The 25,512-nt window shown below is 36.4% G+C and overlaps 3 protein-coding genes across 5 annotated transcripts in view; 2 read left to right on the top strand and 1 right to left on the bottom strand.

The window, feature by feature from the left end:
• The window catches only part of LOC115448254 (protein unzipped), a 31,249-nt gene extending 12,668 nt beyond the window's left edge, over window positions 1–18,581 (bottom strand). Inside the window, exon 1 of one of the 2 annotated variants that reach the window (XM_030175628.2) lies at window positions 18,311–18,581. The gene's annotated coding sequence lies outside the window, so the exon portion shown is untranslated. The remainder of the gene's footprint in view (window positions 1–18,310) is intronic. The other variant, XM_030175627.2, reaches the window with a different exon arrangement.
• Window positions 1–25,512, top strand: part of LOC115448253 (mitoguardin) — a 56,350-nt gene that overhangs the window by 27,821 nt on the left and 3,017 nt on the right. Inside the window, exons 4-9 of the mRNA XM_030175625.2 lie at window positions 22,914–23,080; window positions 23,377–23,598; window positions 23,913–24,022; window positions 24,253–24,421; window positions 24,704–24,808; window positions 25,087–25,215. Coding sequence (XP_030031485.1) covers window positions 22,914–23,080; window positions 23,377–23,598; window positions 23,913–24,022; window positions 24,253–24,421; window positions 24,704–24,808; window positions 25,087–25,215 — 902 coding nt within the window. The remainder of the gene's footprint in view (window positions 1–22,913; window positions 23,081–23,376; window positions 23,599–23,912; window positions 24,023–24,252; window positions 24,422–24,703; window positions 24,809–25,086; window positions 25,216–25,512) is intronic.
• Window positions 20,951–22,820, top strand: LOC115448255. Of its 2 annotated transcripts, none has more exons than XM_030175630.2 (4): window positions 20,951–21,217; window positions 21,336–21,536; window positions 21,607–21,877; window positions 22,339–22,819. In XM_030175630.2, the coding sequence occupies exons 2-4, from the start codon at window positions 21,336–21,338 to the stop codon at window positions 22,626–22,628; spliced, it is 762 nt and encodes a 253-aa protein (XP_030031490.1). In that variant the 5' UTR covers window positions 20,951–21,217; the 3' UTR covers window positions 22,629–22,819. The 2 variants fall into 2 exon arrangements, with proteins under 2 accessions (XP_030031490.1, XP_030031491.1); XM_030175631.2 differs by lacking the exon at window positions 20,951–21,217 and adding an exon at window positions 21,237–21,255 and having other exon boundaries at window positions 22,339–22,820.

The following is a 25,512-nucleotide window of genomic DNA, read 5'->3' on the forward strand; positions in this document are numbered from 1 at the left end:
TGACAATTAATTCAATCATGATACATTTATAGCTGCTATGTATGAAAAATTTATATTTGAGCTTACAATTATAACAAAGTAGGAAACTAATTAGGTATTTTCATCAATGAATGGTAATGAACAAAGACTCTTATCTCGACAATAAAGTCGTCGTAAAATAAACTTAACCGCTATATTGCAGCTGTCTACTGCGTCTCGTCACTTAGTTAAACACTTCATCGGGCAGATGCGGTTAGCAAATCCAAACAGCTGCTGCTTTGCTACTGTTATAAATTGTAAACTTACATAGTTGATTATGCTTATGACAGTTGAAACGTTTCATTGGTTCGGCATTGACAGTGTCACAAGCAATTCATTCGGAAATCTCTTTATGTGTGTTTTAAATTGCCAAACCGCAAGCAACATGCATTGCAAACTCGTGGGGATTTAATCGTAAGGTATTAAATGAAATCTGAGTAGATCTATTAAAAGCTTTGGATTAATCATTTTAGTCTCGCACATAATTTAATTAGGTTTCGTAATAACCTTGTTTTTTGTAAGAAAAGCCAGTGTTGTGCATGTGCAAGAGTTATAATGCAGTCTTTACGCGGCGGTAGGTCGTCCTTCGCCACGGTAACGGGCCTATTGTGTGTGCCCACTACAATGAACACTTGGAAACTAGATATCAACATCTTCTGTCAACGTCGTCTTCGCTTTAATTGCACGATGCACAGGAAATGCTTAATTCATGTGAGCACGATAAATTGTCAACAGAAGCCGGCCGAGCTCGGCTCGTACGTATCCGACTCCGGAGAGGCCGAAAACCATTTTTGATCGATGTACCAATTTAGTTTATTAGACGAGTTGCCGATGTCCGTCATTACCGACTTCAGCATCAGTTGGTTCATTAGCTAATGGAATATTGCTTCCAACGGTTCACCGCATAGCAACATTACTGTAGATAAAATGGCTCGCTTTTAATATTCAAACGTGTTGTTATGGTATTTGTGTTTGAATTACAGTAAACTCATTTATTATGATAAAAACTACTCCATCGTCGCTTCTCTGCATAAGTTGTTTAGTTATTTATCTTTTTATGTATCCTTTATTGTAAAAATATTTTTAAATAGATCTTTATATGCGTACGTGATCTTTTAATTTGTTTACAGTTTTATGGAGACCATAATTTTATTTTCCTAAACGTAACTCTATTTCAGTAGCTCCATAAAAATATCCGAAAAAGCAATGATAACATTAGTTATTGCAAAATTTTATTAGTACATAATATGTACATGTTTTGTTATATAAATTATATTTATCCTACTTCAATTTATAATATTTAAAATGTAGTTTTTGGGTAGCATAAGAATAAATTATCCAAATCTACATAAAATAAGCAAAACCTTCCTGCCCAGGGGAAAACTTCATTTGGTCCATTTGTTATATATTATTTCTGGAGCGTAAGGAAACACCCAAATAATTTAAAAAAATCGTTTAAGCAGCCCTTTATTTGGGTAGCGCGTTCACAATATCTCATACATTTTCCAAGTGTTATGTTCCATACAGACCGCCCCACACTTCCATTCCGAAATTGCCCGAAACCTTTTGTACAATGAACTTATTGTCAGGGTTTGCCGATTTGATGAGAATACTGTATATATCACATTTATTGTATTAAGGCATTGTGGACGACTTAGATACACAAACAAATGTAACAAATATGTTTGCTTTTACGAACACAAATCAAGCCTATCAATTCATGTTAAAACACAGTAACATCTAAACTTCAACTAATTACGGAAATAATATCTCATATTCACGACCAACGTAAGAAAGACGTGCGACGGAAGAAATAAATAAAAGCCTTATCCACTTTTGTGATGTCGTAAATTGCAAGCCTGCAGACCGTACGGTGGGGGATGTGGGAAACTGCGTAGTTTCCTGTGTTACCATGGCGACGCCCCGCACGTGGCCCTAGCCTCCGCGTTCTCGAGACCGGCCTCCGAATTAGAGTGAAACACGCGTCGTCAATTCATATGCTATCCCTTTATGGCGGCCGATTACACCGCGGATGCTCCACCAAGTGTAATCGCTTGTGTAATTTTAACGTTCGAGCAATTCAAACCCTTTCGTATAGGTTTTAATACAGTGATATTATGTACGTTTTAATTAAAATCACACCTCCCGTGTCAAGACATTTTATAACGTTTTTAATAAACACCACCCACACGGCGGGGCGTCTCTGCCGCACCCTGGTTTAATTGCATTTTATTTATTCAAACCTTAGTGCCCTCGAAAAACCATGGGGCAGGCCGACCCTCTCGCTCATGGTTTATCTTTAAGTTTCAATACACAAAATAAGTTCGTTTTTGCCGTACTTTAGTTGAATATTATGACAAAAAATACGGTTCCACAGTTATTCATTTTTTTTACAGGAGCCTACTCAAATGTGCGTGTACCCACGTAAATAATAATTAGATCAACAAAGGATTATTATGTCTCCAAAAGGACTATATTTGATAAGTTTCTATTAAGGTCACTGAGCGTCCCCGGAAAGAATTCGTTTCGAATTAAAATTTTATTTAGTTAATCCTATCTAATATCACAGGTAACAATTCAGTAATACCCTGATTATACACGGTAAATTACTAAACTACATCATATATATCCGAAGACTTAGATAGAGAATTCCGTTTCCAATAAATTACCATAATAATTTTCACAATAGATTTATGTGGCTTTAAAGTGCTATATAAATTTCCGTATGATTTTTCAATCATCGTAATGCTATACTAATTAAAAAATAAACGGGAACATGATCTCTTGGGAATAGTGACAGTAGATTCCACCATACCAGACACACGCAAATTACAAATGACAAACATAATTATTTCCAAATTTTGAATTCTGACCCTTCGGGATAGTATGCTAATAATTTGCTGATGTCATACCTGTAGTGTAATAAAGTCTCCCCTCTTGAACTGCAATCGATGGGGGGTAACTCCATTACATATTTATTGCTATCAGGGTCTCGGGAACTTGAGGAAAATGGTAAATGTCTTCCGAGTTTCCCCCATCGAAGCATGGAAGATTTTTTGATTTTATCATATGGCTGTAATACTGGAAATGTATAGTTATGGAGTTAGCGCATTTTAATTTTTCGTTGATCTGTTCTACCTTTATAAATTCGTGGGTCTAATGTTTGCTCACAAATACTTAGTTTCTATACAATTTTCATGAATAAAAACAACAGTTTACCTAAAGCATAGAGTTCTCAGTACGCTGGTACGTTCTTTGAATATTAATTACTTATTTACGGAGAATTATATTATACAAATTTATCCAAAGTGAATATTTAGTTTATTTTGAATACATTAGATGAATCTTGCTTATTGTTTTGTTGAAATTCGCATGTTAGGCACGCATTATTTCTCCGTATCAAGCATAATATAAAGTTTTCGTGTGGGTAATGCCAAGCGGTTGTTAACTTTGAGTTTATGTGGGGCCGAGCTCTCGAATTCTGCATTAATTACTGCCAAGTAACTTCACCCGCCAAACAAACAGTGGAGCAATAAACATTGTGCAATATCTCACTAATTAAGTTCCTTGTTCTGAATAAGTCTGCACTTTAGCTACGAAGCCTGGGCCACTCAACTTTAAATGTTTTTTGAAAACACTACGGTGTGCAAATATATTTTTATAAGTGAAATAAAAGCCTAATTTTGACACCATAAAAAACAAAAAGATTATGTAGAGTACCATACAAATACGTTATGCTGTCTGAAATAAATTCGGTGATATCTAGAACATAATGATAGTCACACGCTTTCTTGCCCTGGGAATACTAAGTTACCTATGTAAAGATACATAGTAATAAGCCGTCCGCGATTAGGTGGCCAGGTCAGCTACCAGTTTGAAACGCGAGGGCTAAGACAGTTCTTTTGGCCTACGTCAGTTAGAATTTCATGGTGATCGTGATGATTCATGCTGGTCATGAAATTAGAATAAAACTGGTGGAATCCAGATATTAAGTTTTTTTATTTTTTAATTTACTCTACAATTCGTGACTAGACTAGATTTTTTAGAAGTTATAATTATCCCCTAACACGTGAATTGTTTACGACGCACGGAATGCTACGTTATTATTGTCCAAAATACGATGTTGGTAGTTAAGAGAGATCAGACGAACATGCTCATAAACATCTGTTAAATCATAAGCCTACTTCGGCTTTGCTGTCCTCGAGTAAATAGCATCCATTATGACCTCAAATGAACAATGGAGTTTTTCCAACTTCAAATTCCAGCAATGGGTAAAGTTTTCACTCCCCCAATGAGAAACTTTTTCGCTTTACAAACAGAGCCGGCTAAATTTGCCGCTCGCATATGAAATGCTGTTAGTGGTCCGGCGAGGGGATTAAGTCACATCGTACGAACCTCTACCATAGTATGTGCATATATTAATGCATATGTTGTGCAGGGAGTATCAGCGTGACTCACTGTGTAATGCAATATACAACCGTGATACATTTCTGCCGTATATGAATACTACGAGTTACTTACGAATTAAGTGACGTCACTTTACAATTGTTTGATGAGTCAGATTTGTTCTGCTATTCATGATTCAACAATGTGATTTTGGATTGTGGATTGCCGATTTAGTCATAACTAAGATTTATTGTTAAGGAAGTATGGTTGAAATTACTAATGAGCACGTTCATCTACAATCTACAATTATAGTTACGCCATACATCTTGTAGGACGATATCGTGTTGCATTGAAGGTTTATCTCTGCTCACCATCTAACCCATCGGGGATTTGATAAACCAACGAACACATTGCTGTTCTTGAGTCATTCTTAGATGCAATGTTAGTTACAAGTACTACTACGTAAAGTGCATAGGCAGGTCGACGAACGCGAAGGCGTCGCTGACTCACCGGTCACCGTTGCATCTCCGATTCTCGATTGACTTGTGCAAACACGCGACCTGTTGAAAGGTCCCTTTGCATTGCACCAAGAGACTGGCCGTATTGACAAAACAATATGCCACACAAAAGATGTGACACTCTTCGCGCAATATATATTTTGATTGATGGAAAATAACTTTTAATTATAACGCCTAAATTATACAATGAAAGGACAAAGCTTCCTCATTGAATATTCATTAGGTATTCGCGTATATCGAAAGGATTCGCGAGCCCAACATTCCGTATGTTGGCTGATGATAGCTATTAATGAGATTCACGCCGCAGATTTAATTACTCTTCTGATATACAAGTGATAAATGAGCTCATAATACGTAATTGATGACAAAATAATACCCTATAGACCGAAAACGGAAGATTTATTGAGTTTATTAACATATTTTAATATGTATATCTTCCTAGATATAGGTTTTGAATAGTGACACGCCTACTACGAAGCGTAAGGTTAAACTATAATATCTATATCTAGTGACATGGCTGTGTATAATTTCAATTTACAACCTTCAAAATGTTTCTGTGTATTCGTTCACACATGACAGTGCATCTGCGTCGAATACACACTCGGGCTACGTAAACTTGACCCAGATGTTCGAAGGCTTATAGACAGCATGGCCTTCATCCAGTTTCCAATGCGAGCATGTAGAAAATTCTAGTTAAAGAAAGAACGCGTCGCGTTGGTTGCGGCGAGCCCATTGACATTGCTTTTTCTTACTTGTTGACTCCGACGCGGATTCTTTTTAAGAGCAATGAAAAAAACGCTGTGTTTTATTTTTTACTATGGAACTGTATGTTTGCCTTCGACTTTTTCTTTATTATATGGTATTAAAAAATAATTATAAATATTTAAAATACGTTAGGAAAATCAACTTTTACAGAAGACGTTTTCTTTTTTTTAAATACCTGATATTTATTTTAATATAATATATACCTACAGTCAGCCACATTTATCAAGCCTCTATCACAGGGTAGGCAGGGTGTTCCGTCCGATTTATTTTATTTTTTAATTTGGAGACGAAATGAAAATTCCTGAAATGATTACACGGCAAGGTCGCGTAGTTGAATAATTTCCATTTTCCACGGTCATTTGCGAACACACGTCATCGTCACTAATGAGAATGTTACCTATATAATTATGTGGTTTAGTAGTATGTAATATGAATTATTTTTAATAGTACCTAGATGGAAAAATATATGATATAGCTTGTAATGTTCAGTACTGATTACAGCAAAAAGTTACAAGCGACAACCAGTGGTGAGAAGTCAATGGCTAAACCTGTTATAGACGTTACAGCTTTAGTGATAAAATGGTTTGATTACATGACCTAATATTTATTTTAGTATTTTTAGCCATAGTAATAGTCATGAAACTGAAACATTTAATGAGCAAAACTTTCTCAATAATGATAATTATTGCTGAAATGGTATAATTCACATTAATATTTTAATTTTAATATATTAGTCATATAATAATGTATATGGACACGCAAGTTTTACGCGTTGTCCCACACTTGTATTTGTGTTGATACTTCTTAAGTAGTAATAGGAGCTGGATGACCAGCGGAGCGTGCACTAACGGGAGTCACACATCAAGTGCAATAGACATTCGATATTGTGAAATATAATATCGTTAATACACTACCTTGCAATAAGAAACACTGCCATTTACACACACGACCCTTAAGAAAGCGCAACCGTCACTTGAACCTGTAGTGCTAAAGTTGAATCAATCGGGTATAAAAACAACGAGTTGCATTACTACAAAAAGTACAAATGAGAAACTAGTGCAGACCATTTGAAATAATAATACCCGGCCTTTATATTACCGGTAATAACAATAAAATGCTTGAGTTTATTGCGACAGGCGCAAGCGGTGGGCTGCGTGTGTAAACTTTGGTACTTTTGAATGTCGAGTGCGTTTTTACGATCAATGCTTACGAAATAAATCATTTCACCCCGACTCGCGCCATGGATTAATAGACGCATGGGGTTGTGGGGCGACGTAACAAATCTCAGAACCGTTGGCTAAAACGAAATGCAGATATATATCTTCTTGCTTTTTAAAAGAATAAGATAATTATCCCGTTTTTTTTCTCAACACAATGAAAAGCTAGGGCAAAAATATTTTGATATAAGATTCTAAAGTTTTTAGTGCATTATGGCATTCTGGTAAAGAAACTATATTACCAGTACGTACATACCAATAAAATATTTTCACTAGACCAATAGGTACTGCACTTTTGCTTACAACTCACTAACAAAACGTGCATATCAAGTGTGCTGCGCACGTACAAAGGATATATAGTTCACGGCAGAAGTCTGATGGGTGGAGAAGTGGAGAACCCTCGACCGGAGTCACATGTACGTGCGGTATCCTCTAGTGCAGGCGCTGAGTGCTTGTTTAACATGTCTCCTCACAGTTGAGGTAAAAACCTCTTCACTCCTTTCGACTACTTTCACTTAGCGCTGTCAAGGAACTAATTATGATACGGGTGTTGTATGAAAATGTTACAAAGTGTGGGTCGGGGGGATAGAATTCGATAAATATTACCACTTAAAAATATAACAATGTATGTATACATATAACTGTAAAGGATTTAGTGTTTGTAGCATCAGTAAGTATTTTAAAACCTTTTTCTGAATAAATATAGCGAGCGTCGTCACCTTCGCTAATTGTCTTTACACTGTTTGCGTTCATTGTTAGCCGATCTAATGTTCGTAACAGCTGCCGAATGGAGATGTATACTCCTATTTGTTTTGAAATAATCTCACTATGTTTACGTTCATCTCAAAGTGCTTTAACGTTGTTTAGACAAGATCTCCAATCTCGTCTTAAGCTCTCGAGTGCCTGTTTTGGAAAGAACTTACAGCGTATTGTATAATGAGAACCTTATGATTGACGTGAAGCTTAATGTTATGTTATTTAGGTTCATTGGTTTGTGTTTCTCGTTTAGCAACAAAATTATCGTATTTTTATAATTAAATATTTTATAAAACAAAATTTAACAAATAGTACAATATATAATAAGGAATCCAAAACGTGATGAACCAAGACAAACCAATGAAAACTTGTCCAAAGAAATATTGTGAGCAATTTCCCAATATTGAAGTAATGAGTGTTTTTAGAGCGCTGTGAATGTTATCTTGGCACATCACAGTTATTGTAAAAAAAATACTTGCGGTGATCTAAAGTTCGTGACCGACAAGTACGATAAATGACAGGTCGTTGGCAGTCGCAGCACGTTCTACAAGAACTATGGTCGGCTTGTTTTAAATTATCTGTTTATAGTTTATACAGTTTGTTGCGACTTGCATTAATCTACCACATCAAGTACTCACACAACTTGCATCTGATGAGAGACATTCGGAATTATTACGTTTCAAGTCTCGAGATACAGATCGTCTGCGTGACGCACCTAATTCGACACCGTGAACCGTTACGGTCAGTGCACGTTATCGTCTCCAGGCTGCCGGTGAATACAAGACAAGCTTTTAGATAGAGACTTGTGGAATAAAAATGCCGAGTTTTTTACATTAGCTACGTGAGGTGACTGGCGAATTTGTTAAAGGTTTTCGTTTTGCGAAAAACACTTTGGCTACGGTAATAGGATTGAAGTGTGCTGACGATGATCGAGTAGAGTAATTTAGATACAGTTACTAATTTACTTTCCAGTCGATGAAAACAGTGCAGAGCGACATAACGAGCTAACCTTAACAGCAGTAGTGTCCTATTTGTCGTTAACTGTAATGGTGCTGTCTATAATATTTCTATCCCCGAGAGTGTTGTAGGACGACGCAGCGCGGCGGGTAACGGAAGAGGTCGATTCTCAGTTCACAATTAGTACCTAGTCCCGTTAGCATGCATTGTCTGTACCAATACTTCACTAGTTATATGTCTTTGTGCATTATGAATAGGTTCCCGTCTTGTTTGTCTGGGAGTTAGTACTCAAAGCAACTATTTTTGTTCTTTGCAAATTATACGAGTTTATCACTAATAAAAGTTTAAGCAAACGATACGGATGAAAAAATTTAAATAAACCTCGTGCCGAGTGGATATGAGAATATATTCCAGACACGGACGTACAAACAAAAACCCACACCAAGTCACTATCTACTTATTACCCACGTAATGAAGTAAAATGGTATGTACAAAACAAGTTATTGCAAGTTAGTACACAGCTTTTTAACATATTCTAATTGGAAACGCGTTAGAATCTAGTTAGCCTTGGACTTGTCATGTGATAAAATATAAACTCAACTACCTCGTTGAAGGTCAAATTTACATCATTTATCCAATAAATAAGATTGGTGTTTCGCGCGCGCGTATAAATGTTCGTTTATTATGATCGTCAGTTAATTACAAACTAATTACCATATGTTTGAAGTACGTTGAAAATAGATTGATTGCTTAGTTTCTGCGAATTTGGAACCCGATACATTATTCAACGGTCAGCCAACGGCGTTTCCTCAAAAAGGGACGCAATGACCGCCGACTATCGCAGGAAGTATACCAAAGCGAATTTCAACGGCTTCCTTAACTTATAATACTAATGATTGAATTTCGCAAATTACAAGTAATGAGACGAAGCTAATTAAACTTGTAGATGGAAGGATAATAGGATTAACCATTCAGCTTAAAGCTCTGAATAAAGGCGGGTGAAGTGGAGTGAGATAAAGTGCGCTCAAGGACTTTGGAGCCAAGGACAGGACCGCACGAGCCGACCGTTTCCGACGGCCTTGACTGAAAAATTCTCTTTATCATTTCGGATTAATGTACCGAATGAAAATGATTGGACTTTATTATCATAGTCGGATCAATGTTTATAAACGTTTTTTATGTTTATTATAAATTATTGATGTTCGTGTCAATTATTTGAGAATACGTCATGTTTATTAATAAGCATAAAATCAAGGTTGAGTTGTTTATTTCTAGTTGGACCTTCGTAAAGCGTGATCATACTAACTTCACAAGATATATAATTTCCGTAACTAAACAATACAATAATAAAATATTATCTCATAAATAAAAATAAATTCGCTATATCGCCTAACATCAACATGGAGCAATCCTTATTAAAGACAATATTTATGCATACATTTTAATATGAAGAGACGATTAGGCATTATGATAACTAAATCAAATAATTTACTAGAAAATCGCTGTTAATACTATGTTTATTGCGACTGTTGAGGTGAAAATAACTGCGGTTTTCGAATCATCTTGTTTACAAATCTCTCAAATGTCGAAACTAATAGAGATTCAAGAGGAACGTGATGTCTATTTCTCTAACAAAGGGGAAGACAGACGGATGTTGTACTTGACTAATGTCTAACATGTTCAGGGATCGTGTTCAAACTTCTATAAATGCGAAATAAGTATCGATATTTGTGTTATATGCGTTCTATTAATTATAGCTTTAGATAATTTTTTAGGTTTTGAAAAAAAAATATAATTGAGAATAACATTGAGCTTGAAAATGTATTGTAATCTGAGGGCACTCGTTTATGTATGATGTTATACCTATTAACCCAGTGACGCCCAATGGATGTGCTAATAAAGCTTGTTTACCTTTGCAATTTACGCCACATAAGTAATTTGTAACGTACTGAAAGTCAAATTGATTAATGAGAATTGAGGTAGACGTCAACCGCCGTTGTAGGTTAATTAGTTTGGGTTTAATGGCTACACATCGGTTCACCATTCTTGTTGAATTATGTGAAGCCGTATAAGTTTTGTTACATCATTGTCAAGGACATCGGACGTTGGTGCTATTGTGGGAAATAGGATTATATTTGGGCGGATATTAAATTATAGTTTATTGTGCGGGTTCCATTATCGTCACTACTTTATAACAAGTTTATCAATCACGACAGAATTGACGTGTGTTAATGTAAGAGTTATTGACAAAACGCAGTAGCCAAGTATTTCCCAACATAACTACATTCAAAAGCTTTAGCCAGTAAAAAATTCACAGCGCGTCAACATTTAACATCTATTAACATTTCCTTCGGACGACTAAACTATTATAAAAGGCCCATGGTTACAGTTTATACGCATGGTAAGCACGTGGCTGCGCACGCGCCGGAAGCTAGCGACACTTGCATGACATTGTTTGAAGCTCACACCTGTCGTTATAATCATGCGGAGAATATCAATTGGGTATTTCCGAACTGTCCCGTTTGTAACCGAACGGATATATCGATTTCATTATTAATAATAGGGCTATCAGTTACAACTTGAATAGTCATACCCTTGCAGTTAGAATGCGTATAATGAGGGAAGTCGGTAAGAAGTGACCGTGCGTGTTCATTTAATTTCCTCGCTCGTAGTGACCACTATAACCGCCTGTTGGTTCAACGTGTGTAATTAATTTTACGAAGCTTCGTTAATGCAGACGCGACAGCTTAATAACACCTCTCCTCACACCAGCGTGCTTGCCAACAAAAACACTTTGGTGCATTAAAGTGGTTCGTTTACGGAGACCTCTCAAATAACGTTGTTCCTGTATATACTTTGGAATGTGTTACGCTAGGAACGTTATTGCCATCAACTTTGGTAGACACAAATTAAATAATAATTAAAAAAATATCATGATTGTTCATTAAGTTCGAATTATGAAATATGTTAAAAAATTCTGTACTTCCTGGGTCAGTTTTATTTAAATCTAAACTCGAGTCTTATGTTCTCGTATACCTTTATATTTAACCAGCTAACCTACATGGCGCCAACGACACAGAATAAAAATAACATGTTGTCGCCACAATAATATTCAGTGTTTGGTCAAGGTTAGCTAAATATATCTCAGCTGTCGGTGGGCGTCACGCATCGCGCAGGGGCTACACGGCTCACGCGCAAATTCCCTTCAATCGATTGTTCCGATGGCCGTGAACTCGAGCCGTCTCCTGCGCCGAGATGTTTCACAGATACACAGGGCACAAGTGGAATAACATCACGTTCCAGGATCTAAGGTAAAAGTCTCTACCGGAGTTGCTCAGACGATGTGTGCTCGTATAATTGTTGTCCCGAGTAAACGAGGAAATTACTACTGTTCGTGAAATAAGAGCTTCCTACATTCTAAAACAGGTACCCAACGCCGGCGCTTGTGGAAAAACTTGAACACTTACAAAATAGGAACCACATTGCGTTTCACGTTGTCACAAATGTATGAAGCCGACGCATCTCAACAACTTTTTGTCTCGATTAGAAACTTTCTGGATCAACTTTCAAGCAATAATTCTAGCGCTCTCGATAACTGTTCAATAGGTTACAGTCAAATATTATATCTGATTGTTCTATGAAATTGTGTTTGTTATTTTTGTTAAGTTGTCCTCAAAAAAAATCTTTCATGTTTTTAAATATGAATACGGACTCAACTGGATAAAAAACATTCAGAAGGTCTAAGTAACGCGGCATTAAATAATGTTTTACACGATCTGCCCCATCTATCAGATGTTTTCACGTATGGTCAAATTCCTGATTCCGTTAAAGATAAAACCCTACAATGTTTATTTCGGGAGGAAAATTGGCCAGATTTCGCGACCTACAAACTTCCACAAAAAAATAACTGAAATTCGTTTGGAAAGAGAAAGCAGCTGCGAGGCGGCCCCCTCGACATAATCATTGTTCGGCCAAAGGGTCGCCGGTCGTCCGAAATGGGGAGCATTGGCCGGGCCACAAAAAGACTACAATAATAAAGAAAGAAAGCATCCAGGTACGCTCGCACGACCGCCTTTTACGCTTGAGCTTTAGCCTATTTATCAATTGATCGATTCGGTATACGATCTTTAGGAACATTTCATAACATTGAACTTTAAAGCGGCTTAAAGTTGCTTTACCACTACATTAAAAATGCACACAAATCGTCTTTGGTCTTTGAATACCTAAACGGAGAACAGATGAGACTTGGATACGGGGATATCAGTAAACTATTAACCCTATTTTAAAATTGGATCTCAATGATAGTTATGCAGTAATAAAATTTGTATCTTATTTGCGGGGCATACGGGAATATCGCTGTACCCGTGGACAATGACCGGCGTACAACGCATAATACGTTGAACGTTTGTGCAATGCGGATCGGTACAGTTACGAGTATGCTGCGCTGGTGTACATCCGATAATTGAAAATTGAAATTCATTGTTTCATAAAACAGTCCCTTAAACATACAATTTTACAAGCTTAATGGCTGCATTTATGGATTTCTACGCATATAATCATATTGATTATAAGTTCACTGTAAATTAAAAAAATCTATAAGCTATATTTGTTCTTCCAAATCTGGTTTTTTATTTATACAAATAAGTAACAAAATAAATCGTATGTAATATATTCATATGATATAATTTCAGTTCTTATCTTAATCTCAATCTCTACGCATTGTCGTTCAAGATTACAAAGCCTCATAATACAAACACAATGGAAAGCAAGTCCTACGTTATGATTGAAACACGACAAAAACACTTCCACGTGACTCTTAATTTACATATTTTAAACTAATACAATTATTTATGGTTACCATAAGACATCGTATGAAATTACTAGTCATTATTATAGAGCATTTTGAACCTTATTGCAATGGAAGTTTTACAATAGATTTTTCTCCCTTTGGCGGTAGCTCCCTCTGATATACGTCAGACTATCGGGAACGCATTAAGCCATTAGTAAATAGTTCGTTTCATAACAAAGAGGGGATAACCGCGAGAGGGTCTGTTGTTAGCATCCATCTATACTACAAAATCACTACTCAGTACTCACGAAGTAAAGAAATTATCTTATATACACATTTAAATAAGCAACAACATAAAGTGCCCTATGGCAATAAAACCCACGCTTGTCGTGATATTAATATGATGAGCTGGTCTTACTATTAAAGGTCGTATTTAAATCAAGATTGTTCTCTTCTTCCTGGTAACGAGCAGGAAAATATATAGCTATAGGCATAATTGTATGGTTTCGTAATTTAATTAGATTAGTGAGTTCATATTCGGCGCCAAACGTAGAGAACACATTTTGCTTCGGTCACGTAAGGTCATCATTGCGCTTGTTCCGTCAAGATCAGGGCCACGCGGTCACCGTCCGCGCGCTACTTCGCTCGCTGCTTGCCATGTTCGCGTCAAACCGTTTTTATAAACACTCCCTTGCCGTTGCCTGTGATGATGTCATCTGCTTATCTTAAAATACATTACCGACAATACCCCGCTGCGAAGTTCTATTACTTTTGCAAGTGTTTCTAATCTATTTCCTTTTATATTTTTAGAAATTAAACGACTTCAATTTCAATTCAGTAATGTATAAACGACACGAATGTGTTATCAAGCGTATATAATTCTTTAAATGTCATTTTTGATTGATTTATTATGTGGAAGGATCGTACACGTCGGCTAGTCTTTATAAATTTCAATTAGTGTGACAGTGCGTACGTTCTAAACCAAGCATTACACTAGCTAACTAATCTTTTGCACTTCGAGGCCTATAATTGCAATGTAAACACGCCAGTTTTGAGAGAGCAATATTCATAACGCTGTTAACATTCCACCGCAGCTCTAAAGGGCATTCATTAGAATATCTGTGTATGTAGTCCACGATTTACTCGCACATTGCATCTGGATGAAGGTCGAAATTGAAAGTCTTCGCAGAAATTGAATAAACCCCAGTATATTTGTTGTGGCAGACTTGTACTTGTTAAGTTGTACTCGCGAGGGAGGCGTCGCGCGGGCGCGTATCGATCGCGCCACCACCGCGCGACCTGCATACGAATACGAGAATCGCCCACGTTCAGCCCCTTATTACCTCACTTCCTCCAGACTAGGAACTAAGCTCTTCGTTAGGTCGTAATCGTGAACTCACTGATTGCAAAATTTACTGCCCTCAACGCTTTAATGGCTATTGTTGAATAATTGCTTTAATAACATACTGGTGAAAGCCTTGGAATTTACATTGTTTTTGAATGCACTAGAGGCGCTACTACACCTGAACTACACCGGCGCGAATGAATGATGTGAATGTGTCGTTTGTATGGCGTTGTTATGTCGAAGGGATGAAGCGACTGAGGTCGTATTGTACAAAGCTTTCCTCATTCGCCTCTAGCCTAAGGGACGTGACCTCGTTCCATATAGATTGGAACAACAATATAACTACGGGGATGAGCTCAAAGTTGAGACATGTTTAATCCTAAAGTAATATTTAGATTCTTTACGTGCGGATTTATTTTTAAGCAAACCTGGCGTTATCTTTAGAATCCAAACAATGTATCACTTTGTAGAACTTAAAAGTAAAATTGCATTATTTTGAAGGAAGACGGCGTCTAAAATTGTTTCATTTACATTTTACCTTATTCATGCCGTCTGCAGCGTTAGCCCCTTCAGTCTGCAAGTCTGGCATTTATTTATCCAAACAGAAATGCCAGAGTGAAGAATAGGTGACAGACAGAACATACAATGCAAATGATGCTAAATGTATATTTGTGTTGTTAAATACTATCTTTTTACCAGTATGTTTTACTATTCTCTGCTATGTTAGGTACAGAATTAGTTGTGGTTACTTCTGACTATTCATTTAAAAGTTAAATGCGTTTCATGAATGGCTGCTTATTTAAACGAGACTATTGAGAATCTGTTAGTTCTGATAGTAAACACCAGTATACAAGTACAATTTCCTTTCCAGCAACTTTAAAAGGATTGCTAAATTCTTATTTGTATTAAAAAGATTTCTTGTCATGTAGTAACTAAAACAACTATACAAACAAAAGTCAAATTGGAGAGCAGCAACAACTTAGACTGTAAACTTTGTGAAACTCCACAAATTTTCCTTATCGAGCGTTGCTATTTAGCTGATTATGTTTCAGGGTTGGTCCCCTCCGTAAAAATTGAAGCAATTTTCCAGCCGACATCGCGACATCGCGCCTACTTATTGCGTCGCAAAATGTCTCCGCAATGCCAACAACACGATAAGTAGGCCAAACAACCCATAGGGTTCGGGGATTTATACGCGTGTAAATTTCATAACTGGAAGTTATGCTGGTGAAATTAAACTGAAATTAATATATGCCATAAATAACCCAGAGGAATAATATTATTCTCTGAGATGAAATCTTGAAAAAAAAATGGTTAAGAGGCGATAGACGTTTCTAACTTAGCAATAAGGTTTTGTTATTTGAATCTACTTACACAGTTTTGATATAAAAAGATATGAAGAAGATAATATTAAAATATTACGTATTCATAACCATTAAATGAATTCAGTCTTTTCGTTAGTCATATTTGTCTTTAAGTTACGAATATTATATTGAGTAATTTATTATCTACGTCCCAGATTATCTTGGTAGATGTTTGGGGCAGCTTGCCAGAGGCTGGCATAGGATGTAGAAATAAAGCCAAAACCTTTCATAACACTGTAACATACATTCATCCGACCCTCACAAAATGGGACTGGGGTAGTAAAATTATGAAAGAAGGTACTTGTTGAGTATTACTTCTTTCTGTACATATTAAGCATAGTTCGATGAACTCTGACCAACGTTAAATTATGCCAACATCGACTAGTGGCAACTGGCAACACGCCGATCGCGCAGCGGAAATGGGCAATAGCTGCGGAGACGACGAGGTAGAGGCAATTTAGCCACTGTCCCTCCGATGCAATGTCTTTAATATATACAATAATACAAAAGCTCACATATGTTTACATTCACTTGTGGAATAATGGCATGTATACGAAAAGAATGTTGCACTTGCCCGCATGAGATTATTCGTGAATAAATTGAAACCGGTAACGTGATAAAATCGTGCACTAGCCAAGTGAAACACATAAGTTGGTCGCGCGTTCTGAACGACAGACCGATGCAATTAATGTCGCCGATGAGAAATTAGATGTTTATTTTAGTGTATGGCCAATGTCCCAGTGACGTAGGCAGTGAAATGTACTGGCAGATCGATACGACGACGCCAATTGGACGGTGTCGCGACGACGCCTGACCCACCAGGGGTTCAACAATCGAGACATACGAAACTTGTTTACAGATGTCATACTCGTTATTTGCTTTGCATAAAAAGCTTTTCCTTCCCTTTTTTCGAGGGATTGTGATTTAAAGATGTATTATTTTTCGTACTAGTTTATTTTTATTAGATATTAAATATAACTAGTTAAATTTCATTAGTATTATATTACATAAATTCCTGGCAACGAAAAGGATGATTACTTTACTCGACACAAAAAAATCAAATTCTATAGAATAAAAGTTATTCATGTGCCGATATTTCCGTGAATTGGCGCGTTCATGTTTGAATTCGAACACAATACGAATTCCGGCAATTGTGTGCATTGTCAATCCGCACACGAGAATCTGCAGCTGCAGTTTACGATGATCGGAAATATTTCCAAACTTTATTGTGAAGGACGTTTTGGTTTTGTAGATATTATGGCCAAAAGGTTACGCACAGCTGCATAAGGCTATTAGTAAATATAACATGTAATTTACATCTTTGCATAACTGTGTCGTTCGACGGTTCGAGTAACCTCTCGTGTTTATTGCATTGAATTCCTGATAGCACTCGAGCAATGTGTACTAAGCTAGCGTTCGTACCTGAGCAGTACCAATGTGTTTCCGCAACTGTATACTTTATGCGTATATCTAAAGGTTCAGGAAATTACTGACGTTGCGGTCAGAGCATTACCTTCCCTGATCAAAGATTTGAGGGGTTTGGATGCCACTTAAAATTGTTTCGTCACAATTGAATGAGATAATTTGATTGCTGCTGTAATAAATACGACTTCTGTTGCTACGTTTATAATATAAGACCGTATTCAAAATTGCAATAATATAACGACTGAGATGGGTGCTAAGCAGTTACGCTCTGGTCCATAATTTAAGTCACACATTAGAAATGTAACGTTTCGTTTATTGGTCATTGTCGATAAAGACCATTGCATAAGTTGCCGGTGTATCCGAGTGAACCGGTTTATGAGAAACGTGTTAGAAGGTTCTCTCCTCGGCGCGTCTTGGTGAAGAAACACTTTGATCTTATGCCCTTGCACGACAAGTTGACTGACAATAGTATAGGCGAGGTTTTTTGCAACATTTGATTGATGAATTCCTTTCTAAACTAGTATACAGCAGACAAATGTTATAATAAACAGGTTTGAACGCCGTTTATGTTAAGTTAAAAAAAATGCTAATATCCGACTCCGAAAACTCCTTTAGTTCGGAGTGAGGCAATGATGATAAGTTAAATAATCAATTATTATTGATATCATCGCAAATCCAATAATAGTCAAATTAAAAATCTTAAATGAATACAATCGTGTACCACAAATTACTTATTTTATCGATGAAGATACACATAACGTCATTCTTACCTGCCGGATAGACACAAATCGACGTCAATAAGACGGGGACGTGCCGTGAGTTCCTTAAGAAAACTCACAAATTTCGCGGATAAACACACAGACACTGAAAACGTATGACGGAACACTACAGTTATTTATGTTGGCGTTAATTTTCACATATAATTACGAGAAGGGGGAAATAACGTTTCTCGAATAGGCAGGCAAGAGAGCGCAGATACAGGGTACCGCCGCAGTGCGGAGCTTGCAGCGAACTAGCGGCTGGCAGCGGCGAGGCTCGAGAGGCGAGGCAGGAGCGACCACGGTCGAGTGACGCGCGGCGAGCGGCGCGGCCGTCGTGTCGCCGCCGCGCCGCTGCACGCTCCGGGAAGACACAAACCCCAAGGGAGCCGGTGCCATTTATTTCAACTGCTTCCTACAATATTCCTCTTATGAAACCATATACTTAACTATTGTAAAATAAAATGTAAAAAACCATTTGATTTTAAAATAATGTACAAGAACAAGTAATGACTAGGTACCGACCTGTTTCGTTTAATTACAAAGATACCTACTTTTTTTATTTAAAAAAAAATCAAAGTACTTAAGTAAATACTATAATTAAATCGCATTATCTCAATGTTTGCGTCAATGCCTAGGTATATAGGTAATAAAACAAACTTTTGAGTCCGCAGTATCAATAGGAAAAAAACAATAGATAGCAAACACATTAACAGTCCTTTCTATGTAGTAACTCTGTACTTGTGCAGTAGGTGCATATAATATCCTACAACTTAAATTAAATTACACAAATTACAAATAAATTTAAATCAATATCGACATCATTTATTTTAGCCTCTATTACCTAGATAGTTTTTTGCTCGCTGATATCGAACTGAAATAACAATGTAAATAAACTATAGTAAAATAAGGTATAGTCAAAACAATTTTCTAAAAAATTTCTCTCACTTCTTAGCTAGCCAATTACATTTTTTTCGTTCATCAAGAACCGGCAATTGAAAAAAAGTTACGTCGTTGGTCGAAGGTTTATGAACTCAAACGTAGAATAAATTACCTACTTGAGAGGAACATTATTTCAATAGCTTACAAGTGACGTCATTCTGGAATTTATATTATTATTATAAACAAGCGAATGGAGCCATACTGAATTTTTTATTAAGTATTTGTATGCTTCCTTTTTTTTAACCGACTTCAAAAAGGAGGAGGTTCTCAATTCGACTGTATGATGTATATTTGTTTTTGTGTGTTTGTTACGCGATTTTGTATTTGGTACTGATTCAAAAATTTATAACCAGTATATAGGTATTGTTAAATTATTTTTTGGTTTTAGTGGTTTTTGAAGGCGGTATTATATTAAATGCGACGCCCATATTATTTACTTATTTCTTAAGGATATTTAAATGCCAAGTACGTACCCTACTATTTATCTATTACCTGAATTAATTTACTTATAACCATCGTTAATATTATTTGCAACTCGTAAAATTATAAAAACTTCCGTAGGATTAACAAATTTTACCGCGCAAAAAAGGCTTAATCCAGGCCGGGTAAAATAATTAATAAGTACGAGCCACAAATCTCATAATCTGATTTTTAACTCGTCCGACGACTTAACGTGTTATATTCAAGGATTTTTTGTGACAACTACGGTAATAAATGAGTCGAGCATTTGCGAAATTAACTGAACAACCCAGTTCCTTGCGGCACGCGATGGGATTTGAAGTTATTACTTATCAAATGACCGTTTAAAAAAATAACTGTGCTCTATCTTTAATATGATTATATAACTGTATTTCAAACTGAGAATATAATATGTTTTAGACTAGTAGAAGTCAATACTTTTGCTCACGCCTTTGTCCGTTTGCGGGATAAAAAGTAAATTATAACATTCAATGATTTAGGTGGTGTAAACATTAGACCCAAAATTTTTGTGACTAAGTAACTCGTAAGATTCAACTAATGTATATTAGTCACTGGTAAAAAAATAATTTATTTTAGAATTGCGAGTCGCTGAACAACCTACACTTAAGGCGATACCTCAAGGTCCATTTTCATACATTTTGTTTCACCTTTAATCTGGGTAACTAAATAAGAACTAATCACTAACTAGACGTGAATTTAAATTCTTTACTTGCCAATACTTGTTTAGTTACCCAGATTAAAGGTGAAACAAAATGTATGAAAATGGACCTTGAGGTATCGCCTTAACCAATAAGTCGGTCCGCGAAAAATTAAATTAAATTTTAGTTTTAACTCATTTATGCAAACTTTATTTTTTTCGCGATATTTGTGGCTGACTGTATTTAAACTTACATACTATTACAATGGAAACTGTTAAATGTCGCAGTACAGAACTGTGGTAGGTATAATAAAATAGATTTCGCTCGGTACCTATCGGGACTGAATTGTTAGTTGTTAGATTATAATCTAGTACACATTACATACTTATAAGTTATTTTCTTACCGTTGGAATCGTACATAGCATCGTCGGAAACATGTGGTTGAAATATACAATAATGCTACTGAATACTAGATGGCGCTGTGAAATAACAAAATCTTAACGCCATCTATGAATTCTTTTATGTTTTAACTTTAGAGATAGGTTTTATATATTATGTATTTTAGTCCATGGTTATGGAATATTTTGTGGAAATAACATTTGGGTTGTTATGACACAAAAAAAATAAAAGAAAAAAACTAAGTCTTAATAATATTCATTTTTATATATCGATTACGCGTTGGTGTAGATTGAGAAACTTGTGTCGCGTATTGCTATTCGGTCGCCATTACATATCGCTTTGCAAGTATTAATTTCATAAATGATTGCTTTTGTGAAAGAGATTCCTAGTGTCATATAAATCGCGGGTCAATATAAAATTCTCCGTAACAAAAACAAAAGAATAACAAGTTTTTTAAAAGGTAAGTGTGCATCTGAATTGAATTAAAGTAGAGAGCCGGTAAATGCTATTGTGTTGTTTTATTTTTCATTGCTGTTTCATTTATATTCTTGTATTAAATTGAAAAATACTAATTTTAGATGGCACCGCCTAGACGTATACTAAAACAACAATTGGAATTATTGTTAAATTTTCTTGAAGAGAATAAAGAAATGTCAAAAGGTTTAATACCTGGAACTCCGGTTTCCCATCAAGAGACGCGGCAAAAATGGACTACCTTAGCTAAAAGACTGAATGCTGTGCAAGGAGGTGCTTTAAAGACACCGGATGGATGGAAAAAGGTAAACCTTTTTTCTTTAGTAAGAAAATTTAAAACTGAAGCAATTTATAAGTCATTTCTATTTATTCCAGTACTGGTTTGAGTGGAGGCACAAATGTAGAAAAAAAGCCAGAAGAAAATACCAAAATGATGCCAATGGTGGCTCCGTGAAGATAGTGCCATTTAATGAGTTAGAAGTGAGAGCTCTAGAGCTCAGTGGAGGAGGAACAATAGCACCAGCTGTTAGTACATCAAAAATAGAAAATGAAGATGATGATTCAGACTCGGTGCCACTCGAGAGCATTAAAACACAATCCACACCAGTGATAGTTAAAGTTAGACAGCTTTCCAGAACATCAACAGGTATTGTTAAATTTATTTTATTAAATAATGTGATGCATATTTGTGGTTAATTTGGCCTACTGTAGATATAAGAAGTGCATTGAAACTTTTTGTGTATAATGGATGGACAAAATAATTTTATATTGTATATTGGAATTTTGAAGTTTTTGTAGACATTAAAAATTATAATTTTGGTAAGATAAAAATATTATGGCATAATTATTTGTTATTATAAAAATGTCTTCATTACAAGACAGGATAATTTTTCTTCATTTTCTATTATGGGTATATAATATTTCAAATTTATATTAGTATTATTTATTTCTTAAACTTCCCAACTAATTAATAAAAAAGTTTCTCATAACATATTTTTAGTTGACCATTTTTCAACTCTAAAATCAAGGAAAATACAATTATTTCTTGTAAAAGGATCATAAATAAAAAAATTCAATGCAAGTATAAATCTATAACTATACTTTCAGATGAAAACATACATTCAGAATCACCTCCTCCGAGATGGGCGCTGGACATAGAAGAGAGGCGAATAGCGGCAGAGGAGCGCATGGCGGAGGCTCTTGAATCTATAGCTTCTGTGATGCGGATACAAGAAGAAAGAAGGGCGATGTTAGAGGAGAGATTAGCTGAAGCATTGACTGAAGTAGCGGGCAGTGTCCAAGATCTCAATGGCAGGGTGCAAGAGGCTGTGGATCACTTACAAAAAATATACCCCGTGCAATCAAATGGCCCAGATATTAAAAAAGTATTTATGTAGATTAGATTATAGGTGCTATAATAATTATTTATTGGGATTCAAATGTAATATGCCTTTCAGGCTAGTTTTTATTACAATTTAAAATAATGCAAAATGTTTTTATGACCTGCATTTATTGTATTATTGTAAATATACTTATTAAGAAATATTTTAGTATCAGAAATATATGCGATGATTTAGTGATAACAAAACTTGTTTTATTTGTACCCATAAAGTTTATTAGGTACTTAAAGTTGTGACATTCAATAAAAAAAAAAATTAATGGTGAAATATTTTTTTTAACAGGCATGGAGGCTCTGGAAACTAGTATAAACTACTGGGAGGACGCACTCGCCGCGTTCTCTCTGGGAGCGCGCGGGGGTGTGACGGGCACGCTCGCACTCACGTCGCCCGAGGAGGCCGAGTTCTGCCGGGAGATACAGGAGTTGCTGCAGAACGCCTATATGTTACAAGTGAGACTAGTTGCATCACTTATTTTTCTTGCGATAATAAATGACATATTTTTGATTCCTAGGTCTAAATTAGATACATTTATTGTTATTTATCGAATAACAAACTTAAATGCTTGACCAACTTCCCATACTGATATAATTTATTATTGAACTATAAATTACAATATTCAACGTTTAATGCAAGAAGTTCTTTATCACTCCAGTTGTCAGTGTATGAAAAATTTAAAAAGATATACTTAGTAGGATTTTTGCATTAATTAAGCAGATTTAAATATTGTTGTATTGTTATATTTCAGGAGCGTTGCGAGTTATTATTCCTGGACCAGCGGTCGGTGCTGTTCCGGTCGGAGAGCGGCGGCGCGACGGCGGGTGACGCGGCGTCGGCGGGAGGTATAGGGGGAGCAGGCGGGGTGGCGGGAGGGCGCCGCTCCCGACTCCTCTCCACGCACACAACCTCCTCGCACACCAAGCGCGAGCATCACTCCAGTGCTGAATCCTTTGCTTCCGCTGAGGACCAGGTGAGTTTATACAAGCTTGCGGTAAAAGCCCCCTGTGCTCACACCTTGGGTGGGGACATTTGGCGTTGTTGTATGAAATTGTAAATATACACACAGCGGGCCTCTAAATTGCTCATGGTGATCTTTTACCCCTTATCCTCTTCTGCCGTGCTGCATACACTCTTCCTTTCTCGTCCTTCCCCCAAAATTTTCTCGCTACACCGTCTCCCAAGCTTTTGCAGACATTAAGCCAAGGATCACGACAATAGTGATAAGACTGTTTCACAATAAAAAAAGAAAAACAATAACACTCATCTGATTTTTTTCATTACCAGGTCGCTGATTTACGCGAATTCGATGATTTGTCGGAGGCGTTACCTGAACTAGAAAATTTGGAATTATATCAAGCGGCTGTAAAACAATTCGAAAATGGAATACCTTACAGGTATTTTTTTTAATGAATTTTATAAAACATCCCCAAAAGTTAATACACCCGGTAAGAATGCTTGTTTGTTGCATTTTGTACAGCATCTTTCAATTTCTATTGAGTGATTATGTATATTTATATACTATGATCATAATATATATGATATATAATATATGAATGATCATACTCGTGATTAAACGAAAATGCCCACAGCGTGTTTTGTAGTAAATACACTTGCGCCGTTACAGAACATTACGCACCGACGTGGTGCAGTGCAGCTCGGACTCGGAGTTCCTGTGCAAGCTGTACTGCCTGCGGCTCGCGTTCCAGCAGGTGTTTAAGGACGCGGCGGTGTGGGCGTGGTTCGTGGACGCTGGAAGACAAGTCCTCACCGATCTGTTGCTGTTCGCTGATAAGGTAATTTACACTGTTTGTATGTAGATTTTAAATTGATTTTTACTAGGAAAAATAGTATTGGTACAGTTTAATCATTTCAATAATTATTTTTCTACTATTTTTTATGCTTTACCCATAATGTTACGACATGAGCCTTGGTAGTTAGAGTGCAGACGAAACATAAGGTCGACAAACGAACAACTTCATGATGCGGTCTCAACAGCAGCTAGATTATTCTGGCCTATCTTACGAGTTAAGGATTATCTTTTTAAGTGTTACATTACAAATTTGACCTTTCCTCAGGAACCGAAAGAGTTTCTAGTGGCGTATGAAGAAATGGTTTCATGGGCGACAGACGGGACTAACTGGTCCACTATTGAGAGCGAGTTAACAAGCAAGGGTGTTAAGGTAAGGAATTCTTTTATTGTATTAATCTTTATTTCTCATGTTCCAGAAATATAAAACCTAGCAGAATCGTCGATTTACGTATACAAGCTGCTACCACCACTTTATTACCATCTTAGTTTTCTGTGTTGTCCAAAACTATAGCAGCATCGCCCGGCGGTATGGTATACAATTGAGACCAATGTCATGGTTTGCATATACCTAAGGATCCATGAAGGTATAATGCAGTTTTTGCTATCCAGCATATTGTACATATACCTATTTTATTATGAATGTTCTAGGCGCTAACATTTTACGACGTGGTGCTAGACTACATTCTTCTGGACGCATTCGAAGACCTCGCGTCGCCGCCGTCGTCGGTGCTGGCGGTCGTACGCAACCGATGGCTCTCCGATGGTTTTAAAGAAAGTGTAAGTTAATATTTAACTAGTATCTATTTATCATCATTCATCATCATTATCATTTAGCGGGGTTAAATTGATAGAACTTCTTAAATGGACAATTAAAAAAGAAACCTTCTTCAGACGACTCGTGCGATTTATGCGCCGCGGATTTCTCGTACGCGCTGGACCGTGACTTAGGACGTACGCTACTATGATGTAGAAGTTGTTATTTATAGTTGATAGTACTTTGATGAGCTAACTTTTAACAAAGGAATTAACCTAAATCTTCGGACTGTATAATAAATTATTTAACAAAATATATTT

The sequence above is a fragment of the Manduca sexta genome, chromosome 23, assembly GCF_014839805.1.
Source record: "Manduca sexta isolate Smith_Timp_Sample1 chromosome 23, JHU_Msex_v1.0, whole genome shotgun sequence".
NCBI lineage: Eukaryota > Metazoa > Arthropoda > Insecta > Lepidoptera > Sphingidae > Manduca > Manduca sexta.